The sequence below is a fragment of the Artemia sp. Qi Xiang Cuo genome, chromosome 18, assembly GCF_049724085.1.
Source record: "Artemia sp. Qi Xiang Cuo chromosome 18, ASM4972408v1, whole genome shotgun sequence".
Taxonomy (NCBI): domain Eukaryota; kingdom Metazoa; phylum Arthropoda; class Branchiopoda; order Anostraca; family Artemiidae; genus Artemia; species Artemia sp. Qi Xiang Cuo.
Window position 1 is genome coordinate 484740 of NC_142811.1, and position 21328 is coordinate 506067.

Below are 21328 nucleotides of genomic sequence, written 5' to 3' on the forward strand. Positions count from 1 at the left end.
GTCTTCCGTACTAGACACAGTAGCATTACCTGGAGCAGACTTCGACTCTGACCACACTCTCCTGATGTCAAGGTTCAAGCTAAGAATGAGAAAATTGCAAAAAGCAACAAAAATCCCAAGATTCCGGCTGGATCTGCTGCGGGATCCCGCAAAAAGGCAGACCTACACTTCCACTCTATCTGAAAAAGTCAGAGAGATCCTGAAAAATCAGTGGTCCTTTACATCTGCTAATGAGAAAGACTTCCTGACCGAACAGGCTACATCAGCAATCATAGATACATTTAATGACATATTTGGGATAAAAACTCCAACTGAACAACCATGGTTCACAGATGAGATCATTGCGCTATGTGAGGATAAGCAACTTTTTTGCAATAAATCCGACCGTGACAGTTGGGATACTTACAAGCTTCTCAAGAGAAGAGCAGAGCAAGAGATCAGAAAGGCACTACGTAACCACCTTCGAAAGAAATGCGAAGACTGCGAAGTACTGTCCAAGAAGGGGAATAGCGGAGCAGTTTTCAGAATGGTACGCGAGTTAAGCCGGAAAAAAGAGCCGCAAACATCAGTGATCCTGGACAAAGACGGAAATGAGATCTACGATTCAAAGATGAAACTTGAAAGATGGAAAGAATACTTTAACGATAAATTGAATCCCCTAGTAGCTGCGGATCCTAAAATACTAACCCACTTCCCCATCACCGACCAAGAACTCAGACCACCACCCCCACTCAAGTCAGAAACCGAGTCAGCAATCAAGACGCTAAAACAAGGAAAAGCCCCTGGCCCAGACGGAGTCACCGCTGAACTCATTAACGTCGGATCGGATGATTTAGCTAATCTGTACCATGCCATTGTGTCTTCGGTACGGGAAACTAGCCACGTACCCCGTCAGTGGTGCAAGGCTGCCATTGTACCCATTCACAAAAAGGGGTCAAAGAAAGAGTGCGGAAACTACCGTCCGATCAGCCTCACGAGCCATCAGTCACATCCTACTCCGACGCATTCAAGCAACAACTGCCTTTGCCATTGGAGAATATCAGGCCGGCTTCCGCCCTGGAAGATCAACAATCGATCAGATATTTGTTGTTCGGCAACTCATGGAACGACATATCGAATTCAACCAAGAACTCTACCAACTATTCGTTGATTTCCGTCAGGCATTTGACCTGATATGGCGCGAAGGACTATGGCATATCCTCCTTCACTACGGTATCTCTTATGAGATAGTCCAAATAATCAAGAGTCTGTACAACCAGTTCCGAGGCCAAGTAATAACCGTTGATGGGTTGTCAGAAGAGTTTACAACTTCGTCAGGAGTACTCCAGGGTTGCATATTATCACCACATCTCTTCAACCTCTTTCTAAATGCCGTTCTGTCGATGATGCAGTCGGAATATGGCGCAACAATAGGAGGGGTGTTAATAGAGAATCTTGCCTACGCTGATGATATTGATGAGCTAGACAACTCTACACAAGAACTGCAGGCACAAGCTGATAAACTCTACGATACCACAAAGCCGTTCGGGATGGAGATCAATGCCAGCAAGACCAAAGTAATGGTAACTACGAGACGTGAACAAGACAACCCGCCCATTATCACCATAGGCGGGAGACAGGTTGAAACGGTTGATCACTTCCTGTACCTTGGTAGCCTACTCTCCTCAGATAATTGCCATAGCTCTGACGTGAAACGTCGACTTGCACTTGCTAGCTCTAGCTTCCGAAGACTAGCCAACCTCTGGAAAAGTAACCACCTATCCAACAAACTCAAAATGCGCCAATTCAACAGTTTAGTAATCCCCATAGTTATTTATGGATGTGAAACATGGACTCTAAAAACCGAAGACGAAATAAAACTTCTAGCTTTCGAGGTGAGATGCCTCCGTCGCATTTCTAGAATCAAATACACTGACCGAATCACAAATGTGGAAGTACGTCAAAGGCTCCAGTCCACTGAAACCATACTCAATAAAATTAAGAAGCAACAACTGCGCTGGTTCGGCCACGCCAAGCGAATGGAGCCAAGCCGCCTTCCAAAAATTGCCCTTGAAGGATCCCTCCATGTCTTTTGCCCACGAGGCAGATCACGAAAGCGATGGGTGGAGAACTTCCACTTTGACAACGTCAAGATAGCCCCTTTATCACGTATCGCACCAGGTGGAACGATGTACCGAGCCCTTACGCATGAGCTAGCAAGAGGAGTGGCCCCAAAACGTCCCACGAGGATGGCCGGGACCTAAGTAAGTATTAGGGAGGGAGGCTGGCTCTAGTTCAACACCTTATTGAGCCTTTATTACTAGAAGCAAGTACCATATGACTAATTGTATTTCGTCTGATTTTTTTTTAATGAGGTTCTTTACATTTGTAAACTCATTTTTTTACGGACGGTCCACGCGCCAAGATTATCATCAAGGATCTTCATACAGGTGGACAAAATACGGGGGCGGATCAAAATTTTTCCAGGGGGAGACAAAATAGGTTGATTTGATAAACTTGTGTAATGAGCAAGTTTAATTGACGCAATCTTGCGTTAATTAAGTAAATTACACTACTTTAAAATACGTTAGGTGGGGCGCCCCCGCGCCCCCCCCCCCTCGATCCACCACTGACAAAAAAGAGACTATGTGGATTTAGGGATGCGAAAAAAGTGATCAATTGTATCGTTATTTCTTAAATAAAAAGTCTATTTATTGAATTTTCTAATTCTATTGTAAACTTAAAAAGGAACATAGAAGCCTACCCCGTACATATAGTCGTGGGTTTTGCTCCGTAAATACTGCCCATTAGTCACTGTTACGTAAACATTGTAAAGGACCTTTGCACCAGTGCCAGGATATGGAAAAGCATATCTTACATAGTTCAAATTATCAGAATTAAACCATACTTGTAGTATTTGTTTAATTCCTAACCTTTACTGTCTTCGTCATACACCCTGTTTAAAATCAGTTAAATATCTCAAAATGAATACAAAGTCTTTCGTCTTTTATCTCTCAACTTCTTTTCCCCCCTTCAAAATATTACTAGCTAACAATGTTATATTTCCTTTGTAGATTCTATTGGAGAGCCTTCCTTTCTGGAAATTGTGATTATAATCCTATTCTCTTGTCTTTCCAAGTAGGAAAGTTCTTTTATCATTCTCTTATAGTATTTTGGAAAAGGCTATATGAATTTCTGAGACATTCAGACGTCTGGATTGATTTTAAAGGTAAAGAAAAATGGCACCTTTTAATTCAAAAGTGAAACAATAAACTTCATAAGATTTAATTGGCTGGCTGGAAAACACATCTAATATGTCACGAAGAATAAAAAACTAGACGGATCTCCTTTGAATTATTGACATGATTCGGTTGTCGTCGTATGTGACTGGTTATAGTCGGCAAAATTTATAAAGTATACAAATTGGTTTGTTAAACAGGATAACAATTTATTGAATGTTATTTTTAACACCGAATTACAGTTTTCTTAGCTATTTTTTAATGGGGGAGTGGGTGTTAACCAATAATTAAAGATTCGTCGTTTATCGAAAGACGTTTTGTCTCAAGAAACCTGCTAATTGGGTACTTTCAATATTAAAAAGTACTTTCAATATTATTCTTGGTCCGGGTTAATTGAGCTTTTCTACATCGTTAAAAGTATTTTTGAAAGCCAATTTTCTTCCATTTTTAGGCAAAAAATCCACCTAGTAGACATAAAAGAGAGAGAGAGAGAGAGAGAGAGAGAGAGAGAGAGAGAGAGAGAGAGAGAGAGAGAGAGAGAGAGAGAGAGAGAGAGAGAGAGAGACAGAGAGAGAGAGAGAGAGAGAGAGATAGAGAGAGAGAGAGACAGAGAGAGAGAGAGAGAGAGACACAGACACAGAGAGAGAGAGACAGAGAGACAAAGAGAGAGAGAGAAAGAGAGAGAGGGAGAGAGAGAGAGAGAGAGAGAGAGAGAGAGAGAGAGAGAGAGAGAATGAGAGAGGGAGAGAGAGAGAGAGAGAGAGAGAGAGAGAGAGAGAGAGAGAGAGAGAGAGAGAGAGAGAGAGAGAGAGAGAGAGAGAGAGAGAGAGAGAGAGAGAGAGAGAGAGAGAGAGAGAGAGAGAGAGAGAGAGAGAGAGAGAGAGAGAGAGAGAGAGAGAGAGAGAGAGAGAGAGAGAGAGAGAGAGAGAGAGAGAGAGAGAGAGAGAGAGAGAGAGAGAGAGAGAGAGAGAGAGAGAGAGAGAGAGAGAGAGAGACAGAGAGAGAGAGAGACTACTTTATGATTTACAGTGTAAGACCAGTAGAATGAAATCACTTACTTTTCTTTCTTTTTTCGTATGCTGACAAATGGTCTGTGTTGCGAAGGTACTCATCTTCTGATTCACTACCTTCAGCTGGGAGTGAAATGCATGGTTGGGGGCAAATCATCCGACGTTTCCCGTGTTTTTCCCCCAGATTTGTACAAGTGTCCATTTAGAGCTGGTTTGACTCTGGCTGACCTTACAGAGTCAAACCATTGACGCCCGCTTCAAACAAAATAACCAGTAACATCTGAAACGCTAACCACTTGGCTAGGACGAATAAAAACAGTCGGTGAAAATTTATGTCATTGTCTTGGACGAGATTATTATGGAGCTTTTGATTGGCAAATTTATTTTGGTAAAATTACTTAATTGTAACACCCAAACATTTATTTTCGAAACGTTAGTTCTTGTTTCTTACTTCTTCTCATATCTTTGTCCTGTTCCTTTGGATTCTATATATTTGACTGATACTGAATAAGAAAAAGCTTTCAGGCAATCAGCGCTCTATTCTGCATTATTTCCAGTCCAATTCCAGCTGTTCGCCAGCTAATGAGCAGGAAGATAATGTATTTAAAAGAAGAAATGAACCAAAGAAGAAAATAACCTTGATGATCTATTTGATAGAGCCAGCGAGAGTAATTTAGAATTCAAGCCACCTTGCTCATTAAAAGTTTCTTTCATAGTTTACAAGACGTCACATAAGCACGCTGCAGGGGAGCAATAAAATGATTCTGGGCTTTAAGATCATTTGAAGCAGCTATAGCAGTGGAGAGGGCATGATTTGCTGACTTGTGGGCACTAGATGGGAACTCATCTGAATTTAGGTTGTACGAGTTTCCGCTAACTAATGGGACGGACACTTTGCTATATATATAATTCATTATTAAAGTACCAATGCCATTAAAAAGAAAAAGTTTTTTGCCCCCTTGACCCATTTTAGGTATATTGATGCGTGTAAAGCGAGATTTTCTAAAAAAAAAAAATATTCTTTTTTCGAAACTATAACGTTTTTTGAGCAGTTGCCCATTTTCTTCATGTTAAAGTAAAGTACTGATGTTAAAATTGATGTTAAAAGAAAGTACTGATGTTAAAATTGATGTTAAACGTAAAGATCACCATCTAGTTGTGTCTAGGGTTAATTTAAAGCTGAAATTTCGGAAGGGTAACTACCTCCCGGGAAGTTATGATGTTGGTAGACTCCAGGATGCGAATTTGAGAGACACTTTTCGGGAACAGTTGAATACTAAACTTGAGAGTTTAAAAATTGACAATGTGGAAGATGGTTGGAATAATTTTAGAAAAATAATTTGTGGAGTTACTAAAGGTGCATTAGGGAAGAAAGCTAGAACTGCAGCTAAGAATATTATTGAACAAGCTTTATGTTTAATAGAAAGAAGAAAGGACTTGTACAAGAATTATCTGAGTGATAGATCGTATGAAAACAAAAGAAATGTAAAGAAAGTGGAAAAAGCATTAAAATATGAACTAAGGAGTTGTGAAGTGGAGGCCAAGGATAAAATTGCCGAGGATCTGGAAGATGCAGCTAAACGGCATAATAGTAAAATATTGTACTGGCACGTTGATAAATTGAGAGGGAGTTGTCAACCCAGGCATGTCGCAGTTAAAGATAGGAATGGGGTCACAATTAGCGACAAGGAAAAAACTAAGGCGAGATGGGCCGAACATTTTGAAAACTTGCTTAGCCGAGATCGAGTTGCAGGAACTAATATAGAGGAAAATGAGAAAATTTGTGACACCTTGGATGTGAAGGAAGATTTGTTTTGTGAGGAGGAATTAGCAACAGTACTAAAAGGATTAAAGAATAATAAGGCTCCAGGTGCTGATAGGGTGGTAAATGAGTTTCTTAAATATGGTGACTCTGAGGTTAGAAATAAATTATTGAAGATTATGAATATGATTTTTGAAAAAGGAGAAGTACCTGACGATTTTAAGAAAACCTTAATTAAGCCGCTTTAAAAAAGGTGATAAAAGTGAGTGTGGTAATTATCGAGGCATTAGTCTGGTCTCTGTAGGTAGCAAATTGCTTAGTAATGTGATACTTTTTAGACTGAGAGATGCCGTAGACAAAGTTTTAAGAGAAGAGCAGTGCGGTTTTAGAAAAGGTAGAGGATGTGTCAACCAAATCTTCGCTCTTAGGCCAATAATTGAGAAGTGCTTGAGTTTTCAAACACCTGTGTTCCTCAGTTTTGCATATCATGAGCAAGCGTTTGAATTTGTTGATAAAAAAGCTTTGGCAAAGCTTTTATCATTGTATGGTATACCAGATATATGCATTAAATCATCAGTGCTAATCGCGAAAATAACTCTGCTGCTGTTAAGATATGACATGAGGGACACACCTGGTTTTGAATTAAATCAGGAGTTAAGCGGGGTTGTGTTCTATCCCCTTTATATGGATTATTTTGATGGACTTTGTTTTAAGGAGCACAGGAAAGGCAATGGGAGACCACGGAATCCAATGGGGAGGAAAAAGTCTCCTGGACTTGGATTATGCTGATGATTTAAGCATCCTAGAGGAAAGTGTGAGCAAAATAAATGAAGATTTAGAGGTTTTGCGAGTTCAGGGTACTAGAATTGGTTTGAAAATTAATGTTAGGAAGACTAAGTCACTAAGGCTAGGAATAAGTGAAGATGAAAAGGTGACGTTGGGTAATGAAAAGATTGATCAGGTGAGCAGCTTCACTTACCTTGGTAGTATTATTAGTAAAGATGGTGGGAGCAGTGAAGATGTTAAATGTAGAATATCCAAGGGTCAGGGTGTGTTTTCACTGTTAAAAAAAGTTCGGAAGAATTGGAAGATAAGTCTGCTAACCAAGATTAGAATATTAAAAGCTAATGTGAGGTCAGTGCTCAAATATGGCCCTAAAGTATGGGCACTCCGCAAAGCGGATGAAGATTTGCTAGATATTTTTCAGAGAAATTACTTAAGGATTATTGTGGTCACCCGGCTGACTGACGGTATTTCGAAGAATAGGCTGTACGAAAAATGCGCTTCAATACCGCTCTCTAGGGCTATAATGAAAAAAAGGTTGAGATGGCTAGGGCACGTTATGCGGATGAAGGATGACAGATTGCCGAAGATTGTTCTTTTCGGCCAACCGTCTAGGGCTAAACGGAAAGCAGGTCTTCCCCGTCTGTGGTGGGAGGACGTCATAAAGAAAGATTTAAGGGAAATGGGAACTTCGTGGGCGGGTGTTAAAAGTGAGGCTTTGAATAGATTGGGGTGGAGGAGGAGCGTGCGTAGCTGTGTCAGCCTCAGGCGGCTTGGTGCTGCGGTGAGTTGTTAGTAGTAGTAGTAGTAGTTTCCCATTTTCTTCAGTGTCGCAACGTTGATCTAGCAACGTGATTCTAGAATGTAACAAAACAATAAATAAGCAATAAGAAGTAGAAAAATTTATAAGTCATTTCTTCCGTAAAGATTAAAAAATTACCAAAATGTAGCTTCTCAAAATCAACTACATCTTTAAATAAAAGCTAGACCTTGTTAAGCGATTTGGTGGCACTTGTTTTTAGCTTATTTTTGCTAATTTTTTGCAAAAATTATTCTCGCTATTTTGGACCATAAGTTTCTGTAAAATCGTGGCAAATCCATCATTCTTAGGAAACAGGATCGTATCTCTAAAATTCAAATATAAAATGAGCTTCTATGACACTTACTAAGAATAACCAAAGTCTGAGATGGCTATGAGACGCTCTACAGATGAAGCATTAGAGATTGCCAAAGATTGTTCTTTTTGACCATTGGGGGCCGAAGGAACAGTAGGTTGTTCTCGAACGGGATGATATGAGGTCATAAGAACGGATTTAAAGGGAATCGAAACTTCATGGAAGCAGGTAAAGAGTGAAGTTTTTAGTAGATTGGGGTAGAGGAGTAGTGTACGAATATTTATTGACCTCAAGCGGCTTGGTGCTTTAATGAATTGTTAGCAGTGGTATTCTCCTAGCATTTTGATTTTTCTTTTAATCTATTATAATATTTTTTCTTATTTTTCCCTACAGATTATATATATATATATATATATATATATATATATATATATATATATATATATATATATATATATATATATATATATATATATATATATATATATATATATATATATATATATATATATATATATATATATATTATATATATATATATATATATATATATATATATATATATATATATATATATGTATATATATATATATGTATATATATATATATATATATATATATATATATATATATATATATATATATATATATATATATATATATATATATATATATATATATATATATATATATATATATATATATATATATATATATATATATATATATATATATATATATATATTGCGAGTTCAGGGTGCTAGAATAGGTTTCAAAATTAATATTAGGAAGACCAAGTCACTAAGGTTAGGAATAAATGAAGATGAAAAGGTAACGTTTGATCGGGATTGATAAGATTGATCGGGTGGGTAGCTTCACTTACCTTGGTAGTATTATTAGTATAGATGGTGGGAGCAGTGAAGATGTTAAAAATAGAATAGTCAAGGCTTGGGGTGTTTTTTCACAGTTAAAAAAAGTCTGGAAGAATAGGAAGATAAGTCTGCTAACCAAAATTAGAATATTAGAAGCTACAGTGATGACAGTGGTCAAATATGGCTCTGAAGCATGGACGCTCCGAAAAGCGGATGAAGATTTTGTAGATGTTTTCCAGAGAAATTGCTTAAGGATTGTTCTGGGTACACGGCTGACTGACCGTATTTCAAACAATAGGCTGTACGAAAGGTGTGGTTCAATACCGCTCTCTAGGGCTATAATGAAAGAAAGGTTGAGGTGGTTAGGGCACGTTGTACGGATGAAGGATGACAGATTTCCAAAGATTGTTCTTTTCGGCCAACCATCTAGGGCTAAACGGAAAGCAGGTCGTCCCCGTCTGGGGTGGGAGGACGTCATAAAGAAAGATTTAAAGGAAATGGGAACTTCGTGGGCGGATGTAAAAGGGAGGCTTTGAATAGATTGGAGTGGAGGAGGATCGTGCGTAGCTGTGTTGTCCTCAGGCGGCTTGGTGCTGCGGTGAGTTATTAGTAGTATATATATATATATATATATATATATATATATATATATATATATATATATATATATATATATATATATATATATATATATATATATTTGTGTAAGTCTCCAATTGACCAGTTCAAACAATTAAATTTTGTTTTTGCTGTCCTTCGTACTTTAATGGAAGAAGAAGCTCTAAAGAAGATTACTGGGCATGTAAAAGTTTAAAACTTTGAAGGAGCTCTTTTTTTTGGGGGGGGGAGGCGGGGGATTAGAGACTAGCTCTCCAAATTGTTTCCTTTCATCGTACAAACTTGAGGGGATCAATAAAATGGTTTGGAATCTTTAAGATTATTCGAAGCAGCTATAGAAGGGGAGCGGGTACGATCTGTCGACTTGCCGAAGCTAGGCCAAACTCTACACTGGGTTGGGCTTTCAAATTTTTATAAGTTGTGTGATTTTTCAAGCCATCATATGGCACAATATCACATTCATGAAACATGAACGAAGATGTCCTAAATAGGATAGATAAAACAGCAAGACTTCGGTTCCCGTCATAGTCTCCGAGACGTTGCACAAAGATATTTGAGAAAAGGTATATAACAATTAAAACCTTTTAAATCATTGAAAGCAGCTAGAGACAGGGCCGGATTTAAATCGTTGGCACCCTTAGGCCCAAGCAATTTTTTTTTTCAGGGAGACATAGAGATTTACGTGGAAATCCCGAAAATTTGGGGATAGTGGAAGCCCAGGATAGATAGTAACTGGTGTGTGATGAACAATAATTAATGCAAGAGAGAGGTGATACCGAGCTCTCAACTGCCATTCTTGGGAGACATCTGTCAGTTTATAAGTGGCCAGGGAATTCCTGTGTTGTTTTAAAATCCCTTTTATGTGAATAGGCAGCGCAGCAGCAAAGCCCACCTGGCACTTTGACGATAAATCATATTAGTCAAGTTTTTGTTAAGAAAAAAATCGCTCAGTTTTTTTTTTATGCGCCTCTAGGCCCGGACCTAGTGGGTCTATGCGCAAATCCTGGCCCAGTTAAAGATATGGAGAAGGCACGATTTACCACCTTTTAGGGGCTTGACCAAACTCATCATCACGCCTTTAGTTTTTATAAGCTGTGCAATGTTTCGATAAGCAAAGAGAAGGCCAAATCAATAATATATATAAAATATTTCTGAGGAACATGTTTTACTAAGGATCAGAAAGGGGCTATAAGCGGTTTGGGGGGGGGGGAAGTCGGAGGCTGGTTCTTTGAAATTGTTACCATGGGTAATTTCTTCGATTTATTTTTTAACAATAAAGTTTAAATTGGCACTAACTGAAAATTACTTAGGGCTCTAATTTCACCAACCGCTACCTTATCGGTGTTCTATCCCCCGCTGGCAAGCTAAAGACCTTTTAAAGGCCATTTTCACTTTACTTCTTTCATAAGATTATTGGATTTAATTGGTTTATTCTGAACGATGGGCTGCATTCATGAACGGCATCATGTTGAAAAACGTGAGATTCATTCTTAAAAGATCAAGATCGGTCTAAGTCAGAAAAAATTCTAACTTCTCGTAGAAAAATTTGATACGTCATATTAACTTTGGAAACTATATCCAAGTGAACAGAGCAATTTCGCATATAAGAATGTTCAAGTAATCTTGTTTACTTTTGATAGCATTGTTTGATTCAAGTACAAACGGGCATCAAGTCGAAAAATTCAGAAAACAGCCTAAAATTAGAATTGAGTATCCGAGATCGACTTTTTCAGAATTACTTCCAAGAAATCTAGAAGAAATGCGGCATTTTGTTCTCCGGTTCTCAAAGAGATCATTTAATGTTTTGCAGAAGTACGACATAAAATTGTTCTAAAATATTTCCAAGGTAATTATTTCCAAGGTCTAAAGACTTTCCAAGGTAAGATAGTTTTGTTTTGGCATCATGTCCAACAGGAGGAACAAAGAGTTCTTTTCCTGGAAATTTTACTAACTTCAGTGAAGCTTTTCTGCCCCATTTCACAACTCTCGGATTCAAGAAAAATTCTGAGTTTGTATCTTTTACCACTTTGGAGCTACGAGACCACTGATCACACACACAAAAAAAAAAAGAAAAACACAAAAGCACCTCGTACGAAATAGCTTTATACAAGTAACACATTTGTTATGGGTCAAATTATTAATTACTTTCATACAACAAAAGGACAAAGCCAATATTCTCAAGTAGATTTTATTTTGTCAATTAGAACCAACCTTGCTGTCCCAATTCCTCAGGAAATTCCTCCCGGACTTTAGACAATTACATCCAGTGTTGCTAGATGTTTGGTTTACAGTTGTGCCACCATAAAAGTGATAATGTATTTCTCTCGTGAATATACGCCAAATTAACGATCCCCCCCCCCCCAAAAAAAAATGCACCGATTTGAAATAATTAATGCGGAAACGCCTCAAAAAAGTGCCATAACGGCGCGAATACACCTCATCTAGCTACTCTGATTATACCTACTTTCTTATGCTCAGGCCACATTGTGGTCATACTTGTCAATAAAATCAAAATTACGCACGATTACAGCGCCAATCTTTCTTTCTCGAGTTGATCATTGTTCAACTTTCAAGCATAATGTTCTTGATTGACCAATCAGGGTCGATATTTAAGGCATGATTTTTTGAAACTAGAAAAAATGGAAGCTTGGAAGAGTAATTTTTGCACTTGTAACATAAATCTGACAAAAGTTAAGAAGATGTATTATTAGTAGGGAACATATGGAAACAAATTAGCGTTGGTGCAAATCTTTTTAAACCAATTCTTGTAATTATGGTTTCCCACTTCTGAAATACAAGTGTGGCGCCAAAATCAAGAAAAACCCCTTGCCATTCATAAACTCTGTTTTTTTTTAACAATCGATATGGCTATGGTGTAGTTCAAGCATTTTTCTTTTTGTTTTTCTCCATTCAAAATGGTAACGGGACGGAACCCGAAACTTTGAATAAATTTTGAAATGTTCATCTTCAAAATTAATTTAATTAACGTTGGTACGTTATCCCAGCTACTACTACCAATTCTACCGCTAATTCAAATACTTCTATCCAGAGTACTGATAACGAGATTATTCTTACTAAACTCCAAAACAAACAAAGATTAGCTAAAAAGATTCTGCTTTACTTCTTTCTTAAAGGATTTTGAATTTAAATGGTTTCTTCTGTGAAGCGATAGGCTGCAATCCTGAACGACATCTATGTTGATTAAAAATCTTAAAATCAAGGTAATTGTATTTAAATTTATTTGGAAACTACCGAAGGATGATGGTTAGGTTTATTGTTCAAAAAGTGTTGGTGGGGGGGGGGGAGAAAGACTTTAAAAATACATCAATTTTTTTTTATATTCATTTTTGTTACGTTTTACGAATCGAACGAATATTTTTTTTTGGGGGGGGGAGGGGTTCAAACCCCCTACCCCCCTGGATACGGCTTTTACCACAGCCAAAGACAGTCATTTCCAAAGCACATCAGGTATGGCAGGTATGTAGAATAAGCAAGAGATAATTCAAGAAAAAAGAAATTCTAGATCGAAATGATTGTTGCCAATCAAGCCAAAAATGATTGAATGGTTCTATCCAAAATTTTCCGAACTTTTTGCGACCCTGCTGTGTTGTTTCTGCATGGTTTGTGCAGTACATTAAAGCGCAGCGATTTGACACACCTCAAGTTGTATTTATTTTCAGTATTTGAAGTTCTTGCTTTCATTCATTGTTAGTTTCTAAACGACATCTATTATGAATAAAAGACATTTTTGGTGACAATATCTCAATTTATTTGGAAATTACCGATGGACGGTTCATTTTTTATTTAAATCTAAACGTTTTTCGACAGATTTAGTAGCTTAACATCCTTTTGTAATGGTCAGTGTTTGGAAAAAGTGAGAAGTACACTTGGGGGCAGTTAAAATTACATGGCAACATTGTATGAGACGGGATTTCCAAAATCCAACCTGTGTCCTCACTGCAATGGTATATACTTCCTGACTGTTGTTGACTGAAAGACAAACTATCACTATTTAAAATCAAAAACCTGATTTTAGTTGCAGTTAACTGGTAACGCAGGATTGTTTATATAGAATTAAGGATTTTCTAAATCACCAGCATGGTTGCCACCACTAGGGATTAATCCCTATTTCTAGTGATCTTTTTTATTGCCAAAACTAAGAAATTACTAAATTTGCACATAAATCACTAGATTATTGAAGGAAATCACTAAACCAAGCACTAAAATCTAGTATTTTTTGTCACAGGGTGAAAGCCTGATCATCAGTGTCTTCACTTTGAAATGTTATAAATCTTAAGATTTCAGCTGACTGTAAGTCAAATACCAATGCTTGAGGCAAAATCCATCTTTTTGATGGTCTAATATGTCATTTTTTTCTTAGATTTTTTTTTGATTTTTTACATCACATTGTTCAATGGAAATCAAGTGATCAAAAATACGATGTTGAAGTGACTTGAGGAGCAACATTAGGCTCGCTTTATTGTTAGGTCTTTGACAGTGGCGTAATTTTGTCAAAATCCTGGGGGGGGGGGGAATGACAGTAAAAAATGAGCCATACAGCATCATACAGGCAAAGATATACTAAAAAAAACTAACCCGTTTCCGTAAATGCTTGAATTATGCAGACTTATCTTAGTTTTAACAATATTTTTGAAGAAATTAAATTTCAGCTGGGGGGGGGGGGCTGGGTTCTGGAGGGTAGTTGTCCCCTTGCGAATTACGCCCCCTGATCTTTGGGTGAAACTAATTAAAAAAAAGTTAATCCACCTGAAAGTAAGGAGGAGCATTAAGACTTAAAACGAATAGAAATTAAACTTTATATGAGGGGGGTTGCCCCCTCCTTAATACCTCGCTCTTCATGCCAAAGTTTTTAGTATTTTACAAAAGCTTCATATTCAAGTTAAACAGCCCTTGTGTTTCAAGAGTCGTTATTAAAGATCATAAGTCAATCTTTAGCGTAAAGAGCGAGGTGTTGGGAAGGGGATAGCAACCCTACTGCTGACATATACTCCCAATATTTAGTAAACTGAAATATATTCAATCGTCTTTACGCCAAATATTAAACCTAGTTTTGACAGCAGCTGTATTTCCTTTTGACAAGCAAATTTCACGTCAAACCAATGAAAAAATGTCGTTTCACGGGGGAATATTTAGCTTGTTTCCTTTACGGATCAGAACGTTTTATTTAAATGGATTATTCCAGCCGGAAAAATTGTGCTTAAAGTAAATACACACTTTTGCTATTACTAGATGCGCAAATACCTTTCTTTGTAGAAAGTATACTGTGGGTAGGAGAAGTAAATGAGCGTAGCAAGGCAGCGAGCGGGACTCAAGCTGTTGGGAGAGGGGTGGTAATTTAATGGACCGGAGGATATCCATGTTCCGTACCCTGTCGAGCCACCGAACGTGTTCCATTTTTTGAAGGTGTTTTGTCTGGAAAGCGTGTACCTTCATCATATGCGACTGATTCAAGGCCAAGTCTTTGACGAGTACAACACAACACTTCCTACCGAGGCAGAGTATACACGAGCTTTCGTGGGATGGCTGATCTGGGATTTGTGGAATATTGTTCTCAGGAGATGGCCAAAAACGGCGTTCGCCTTTGCCACCCTTGTTGATATCTCTGCATCTAGATTTCCATTTGAGCAGACAATTGAACCAAGGCAGGTGAACTGCGTGACTATTTCAACATTTTGGCCACATACTTCTATAGTTGTCAGGGGGCTGCATGGTTTCTTGTCCACAGGCAATATTTTGGTGTTCATCCAATTTACATTTAAACCAAGTTTTCCTGGAGCAGATGCTAGCATTTCAAAGCCAGTTTTGATGTCAGTGAGATTTTCGCATACCAATGCAACATCGTCAGCGCAGTCAATATCTTACAGAACTCTTCCAGCAAAATCAATGCCAAACGGATGCGCCAGCAGTGTTTTGTTGAGAACATGGTCCATGAAACAGTTGAAGAGTTCGGGAGCAGCAGCGCAGCCTTGCCAAACACCATTTCTAACTTGAAAATGTGACGAGAGCTGGCTATTTACAATGACAGCGCTTTCGGTTTTTTTGTATAGTTCTTTGAACAGATTGACAATTTTCTAAGGTACACCAGCAGATAGAACGATCAGCCACAGTGACTTTCTGTCGACAGTGTCGAAAGGGGATCGAAAATCGACAAAGGCAATGTACACCTTCCTTTTATATTCTAGAGTTTTCTCTATCAGCTGCCTAATTGTATGGATTCGCTCAGTAGTGGACCTGCCCGGCATGAACCAAGCTTACTGATGGCGACGAAGAGGATGGAGGTACTTTGTTGTCCGCTTGAGGAGCAGCAAGGCGAAGAGTTTGCTGGGTGTCGAGAGCAGAGTTATGCCACGATAGTCATTATATTCCGCTTTACTTCCTTTCCTCTTTTATACTGGAACACATAAGCTTGTCTTCCAGTCTGATGGGATTTTTCCAGAGCGACACACAGTATTAAACAATACTTGTAGCCAGAGGGTCATGGATGAATCGCCATTTTAAAGTGGTTCTGATGTCAGGTCACATACTTCTGGCACTTTGTTGTTCTTCAGGTTTCGTACTGCAGCTTTAATTGCTCCTTCTATAAATTCAGTGCTTTCGGGGGGCAGGTGTAGCATTGTCAGCAGCAGCAGTAATCTGGTCGTCAATTTGGTTGGGTGAGTCTGAGTTTAGTAGCTTCTCGAAGCGGTGTTCCTACTGGCGGAGGCACTGCGATGCTGTTGGTAGTGTCTTTTTTTTCATGCTCCGTCACAGGATTCTGGCCCTCCCTGTTTTGATGGATAATAAATAACTTGATTAATAGCTACTTTCTAAACATATTACTATAACGGTACGACACAATAAACTTAAAGATTATTTAAGAAAAAAAGATCCCATCCAGTCAAAAATAATCGCATTCTATAATCATACTGTGTTCTTTTCCAGCAGGTTTATTCAGTTCTATAAGGACCCAAGAAACAAGATCCAGGATACTTACCAATTAAGCCTGAAATGATAAAATGGATCTATACAAAATTTGTATCAGCTTTCTATGACCATACTGTATTATTCAGTACGATAAAGTGCCATTAGACACCTCAGGTCGTGTTAAATTTGATGTTTTGAAATTTTTGCTTTGTTTAACATCATCAACACGACACTGGAAACTTGTCACAAACTGCAATATACATGTGACGAGCTACAGGCTGTTCAGTCCGACTCTTCGTTAACTATTGCCGATGTTTCAGTTGCCGAGTATTTTTTTTTCCTTTGTTTTCCACGGATAAAATAAAGTCTAATGATGGGTATGAACCCTCGACTCCTTGATTTGGAATCTAATGCTTGACTGTAGCAGCTACCCAAGCTTTTGACAAAGTACAAGGCATCAGATATTAATCAGTCGATCAATCCATCGATCATTTATTAATACTAAAACTTCATAAAAATTTATTAATACTAAAGACAATTATTTATTAATAACGCTTCATGAGAAACTGATAGCAAGAGCCATAACACCAGCTGATTCATATGTTTCTACATTCACAAAATGGATTCATTTATAAAACGATTTTTTTGTCCTGTTTTTCTCTTTACTGTGTTTTTCAATAGAGTTTTTAAAACACGTTATAAATAAATTTGTATCATTATTTCAATTAAATATCACCAACGATTAAGTAATACTATGATATTATTGCTATTATTAAAACTGAATCAATATTAAAAGTTTGCATTAATATTTCCAGTTGCAATATTTACGTTAATATTTTGTTTCTCTTATTACATGCATTAATTATTAAATATTTTATTAATTAATTATACATTATAGCAAAATATCGTTACTATTAAAAATTGTACTTAAATAGACAGGACGTGACCTTTATCTTACCATAATTTTCTCTAACGCTGAAATTAACAGTGGCATTTTATAAGAAAAATTAAATACATTCTTAGACCACACTGGCTATACATGACAAACGAAACTCAGAGATGAGAGAAAGTAACAAAATTAAAAATAAAATAAAAAAAGGGTGAAAAAACGAGGATTTTGTCAGCCAGTGAACAATTAAGATTAAAAAATATAAGCAAATATTTCTACAAGGACCACTACAAAGTCATCCTCAGTGCTAAAAAAAAAAAAAAAAAAAAAAAAAAAAAAAAAAAAAAACGAAAATCAAACCTTTCGAATTTTACTGTACAAAGACAGAAAAGACACTGAATAAAAAACCAGGCAGGAATAAATGAAAATGAATTTACCAAGATGATTGTGCAAGGATCTTTCGTCTTGCAATAATTTTAGCTGGTCTACAATTTCGGTTTTCATTAGATATACAAATAGGTTCTTTTAAGTTTTTTCGGGTAAAAATATTGATTGAGTCCTTCAAGATTAAACTGTCTTAAATTGGGCTTAATGAAATATCTCCAGTATCTCTATTTATTGCTAAATTTTGGTTCATATATTTTTTTATCTCAATTACCTCTTTAAAAGTTTGTGGTACGCCATTAACAGTTGATATTAAGGTTGCCTCGTCAAACAGAACTAGATGGGTCGGATTTACGAAAATATGCGAAGCCAATGCCGAATCAAAGTTCGGAATCAAAACCGAACAAAAAGTTGAACACTTTTTCAACTCAGGAAAGGATAAAACAGACCCTGTACTGGGTAGTGGTGTCTACAGAATCCCGTGTTCTTGTGGAAAATTTTACATTGGTAGGACCCATCAACAACTAGGTGAACGTTTGCATGAGCACAAAATTTCAATAGATAAGTCCCTGAGTTTAAAAAATAACAATGACAACTTTGATTCGGCATTGGCTTCCCATATTTTCGTAAATCCGACCCATCTAGTTCTGTTTGACGAGGCAACCTTAAAAATCAACTGTTAATGGCGTACCACAAACTTTTAAAGAGGTAATTGAGATAAAAAAATATATGAACCAAAATTTAGCAATAAATAGAGAAACTGGAGATATTTCATTAAGCCCAGTTTACGACAGTTTAATCTTGAAGGACTCAATCAATATTTTCACCCGAAAAAACTTAAAAGAACCTATTTGTATATCTAATGAAAACCGAAATTGTAGACCAGCTAAAATTATTGCAAGACGAAAGATCCTTGCACAATCATCTTGGTAAATTCATTTTCATTGATTCCTGCCTGGTTTTTTTTCAGTGTCTGTTCTGTCTTTGTACAGTAAACTTTGAAAGGTTAGATTTTCGTTTTTTTTTTTTTTTTTTTTTTTTTTTTTTCTTTTTTGTTTAGCACTGAGGACGACTTGGCGGAGGTCCTTGTCGAAATATTTGCTTATATTTTGTCATCTTCATGGTTCGCTGGCTGACAAAATCCTCGTTTTTTCACCCTTTTTTGATTTTATTTTTCATTTTGTTACTTTCTCTCCTCTCTGAGTTTCGTTTGTCAAGAAAAATTAAAGCCTAAATCTATTAGAGACAGATACAAAATTAGCTAATTTCAATAGTTTGAGAATAGTAAATATGATCAGTAGTATTTTCAGGTCCTTTTTCCTGTATTAGGTCCTTACGAGGGCTGGGTCTTCCAGGATCCGCACGTATAAAATAGATTTGTCCACCATTTTCAAGTTCTCTTCTGGGTTCTGGGATTCCAAATAAGGACATTTTTTTATATTCTTTCGAGGCTTGCACTTTCTCCTAAGCAAAAAAAAAAAGTTGGATTAATGCCCTAAAAACATATGTCATAAAAATACCATACAAATATGTGTAACTTCCACTGTCGGTATTCAAAGACGTAAATATGTAAGTCATAAATAGGGAAAGAGGAAAGGCTGAAAAATTACTCAGTTTTTTGGGCGTTTTTATTATTTATTAAATAAAAAAAAGTTTTCTTTAACTAAAAGTAAGGAGCGTCATTAAAACTTAAAACGAACAGAAATTGTTACGAGGGACTGTCCCCTCTTCAACGCCTCGCTCCTTATGCTAAAGTTTGATTCTGTCTCACAACTTTATTTTTTAAAACAATAAAAAACTTTAGCTTAAAGAGCGAGGCGTTGAAGAGGGGACAGCCCCTTTCATAAACGGAATAATTTCAGTTCGTTTTAACTTTTTAATGTCACTCCTTACTTTCAGTTAAAAAAACTTGTTTTTTATCTAATTTCTGATCGTTTTTTTTAAATAATACGGGTTTTAATTTTGGCTCCCCGTACATGAATAATTAAAATGAAACTTGCATATTAATTTCACTTTTTTTTTCTAAATGGCTTTCTCGAAAGTTGTTTAATTTTATTTACGAACGTTTTTATTAGTAATAAATATACGTAACTTACGAACTAACTTACGTAACGAACTTCTATATTCGTATATTTTTCTTACGTATATTAGGGGGTTCGCCCCCTAGTCAATATCTCGCTCTTTACGCTATAGTTCGAATTTTTTTCCAATTGATTAAGAATGACCTCTTAACCACAAAGGCCGTTAAATAGAATAAATAGCTCTTATGAAAGTACTAAAAAACCTTAGCGTAAAGACCGAGTTATTGACTAGGGGGCGAAAACAATCACATACGTAATAGTTTCTGTTCGTTTTAAGTTTTGATGTTGAAAAGTTTATCAGTTGAAAACTTGTTTTTTTTTAATTAGTGATCGTTTTTTTAAATAATGCCGGGAAATCCAGAACCCCCTTCATAGCAATGTCCCTTCCCCATGAAAACTTCTCCATGGAAAAATTTGGCACGTAGCCCCCGATCCACCCCCCCCCCCACTACCAAAAAAAAAATCCCCCTGAAAACGTCTGTATACTTCCCAATAGCCAATACTATATGTAATCATTGGGCAAAGTTCATAACGTGCAACCCTTCCACCAGAGACTGCAGGGAATTAAGTCATCCTCAAAGACATCATTTTTAGATTTTTTCGACCATGCGGAACAAAATGGTTATCTAAAAATTTTGATCGATTGAAAAATGAGCGCGGGAGGGCGCCTAGTTGCCCTTAATTTTTTGGTCACTTAAAAAAGTCACTAGAACTTTTAATTTCCGTTTGAATGAGCTCTCCCACGATATTCTAGGACCACTGGGTCGATACGACCATCCCTGGGGGGGGGGGGGAGAAAAAAAACACACATCCGTGACCTTTCTTCTGGCAAACAGATGAAACTGAGAGAGGAATGAAAATAACAAAATGAAAAACAAAATAAAAAAAAGGGTGAAAAAACGAGGACTTTGTCAGCCAGTGGCAAACCATGAAGACGAAGAAACAAGCAAATATTTCGACAAGGACCTCCACCAAGTCGTCCTCAGTGCTAAACAAAAAAAGAAAGAAAAGAAAAAAGAAACCAACTTCGAAAGGTTCGATTTTCGTTGGTTTCTTTTTTCCTTTCTTTATTTTTTTGTTTAGCACTGAGGACGACTTGGCGGAGATCCTTGTCAAAAGTTTTGCTTGTTTCTTCGTCTTCATGGTTCACAACTGGCTGACAAAATCCTCATTTTTTCACCCTTTATTATTTTATTTTTCACATTGTTATTTTTTTTCCCTCTCTGAGTTTCATTTGTCATGTATAGCCAGTGTGGTCTTAGAATGTATTAAATAAAAAAAACAAGTTTTTTTAACTTAAAGTAAGGAACGACGTTAAAACTTAACCCGAACCGAACTTATTCCGGATCTGACGGGGGCGGTCCCCTCCTCACCGCCTCGCTCTTTACGCTAACTTTTTTTTATTGTTTAGAAAAATAGAGTTGTGAGAAAGTCAAACTTTAGCGTAAAGAGCGAGGCGTTGAGGAGGGGACAGCCCCTTCATATACGGAATAATTTCTGTTCGTTTTAAGTTTTAACGTCGTTCCTTACTTTCAGTTAAAAAAACTTGTTTTTTTTATTTAATTTTTGAACGTTTTTGAATTAATGCAGGTTTTGATTTTGGCTCACCGTACATGAATAATTAAAACAAAATTTGCATATTATATTTGGTTAAATGGCTTTCTCGAAACTT

General features: G+C 37.0%; 2 protein-coding genes across 2 annotated transcripts in view; one reads left to right on the forward strand and one right to left on the reverse strand.

Annotated features, from left to right (window-relative positions):
• Positions 1-85: 85 nt before the first annotated feature.
• On the forward strand, positions 86-1150 carry LOC148941100 (uncharacterized). Its single transcript, XM_089104579.1, has one exon. The coding sequence runs from the start codon at positions 86-88 to the stop codon at positions 1148-1150; it is 1065 nt and encodes a 354-aa protein (XP_088960705.1).
• Positions 1151-18683: 17533 nt separating this feature from the next.
• The window catches only part of LOC148941101 (uncharacterized), an 88002-nt gene continuing 85357 nt past the window's right edge, over positions 18684-21328 (reverse strand). The window contains exon 6 of the mRNA XM_089104272.1: positions 18684-19039. Within this exon, the coding sequence (XP_088960398.1) occupies positions 18833-19039 (207 nt within the window). The 3' untranslated portion in view covers positions 18684-18832. The remainder of the gene's footprint in view (positions 19040-21328) is intronic.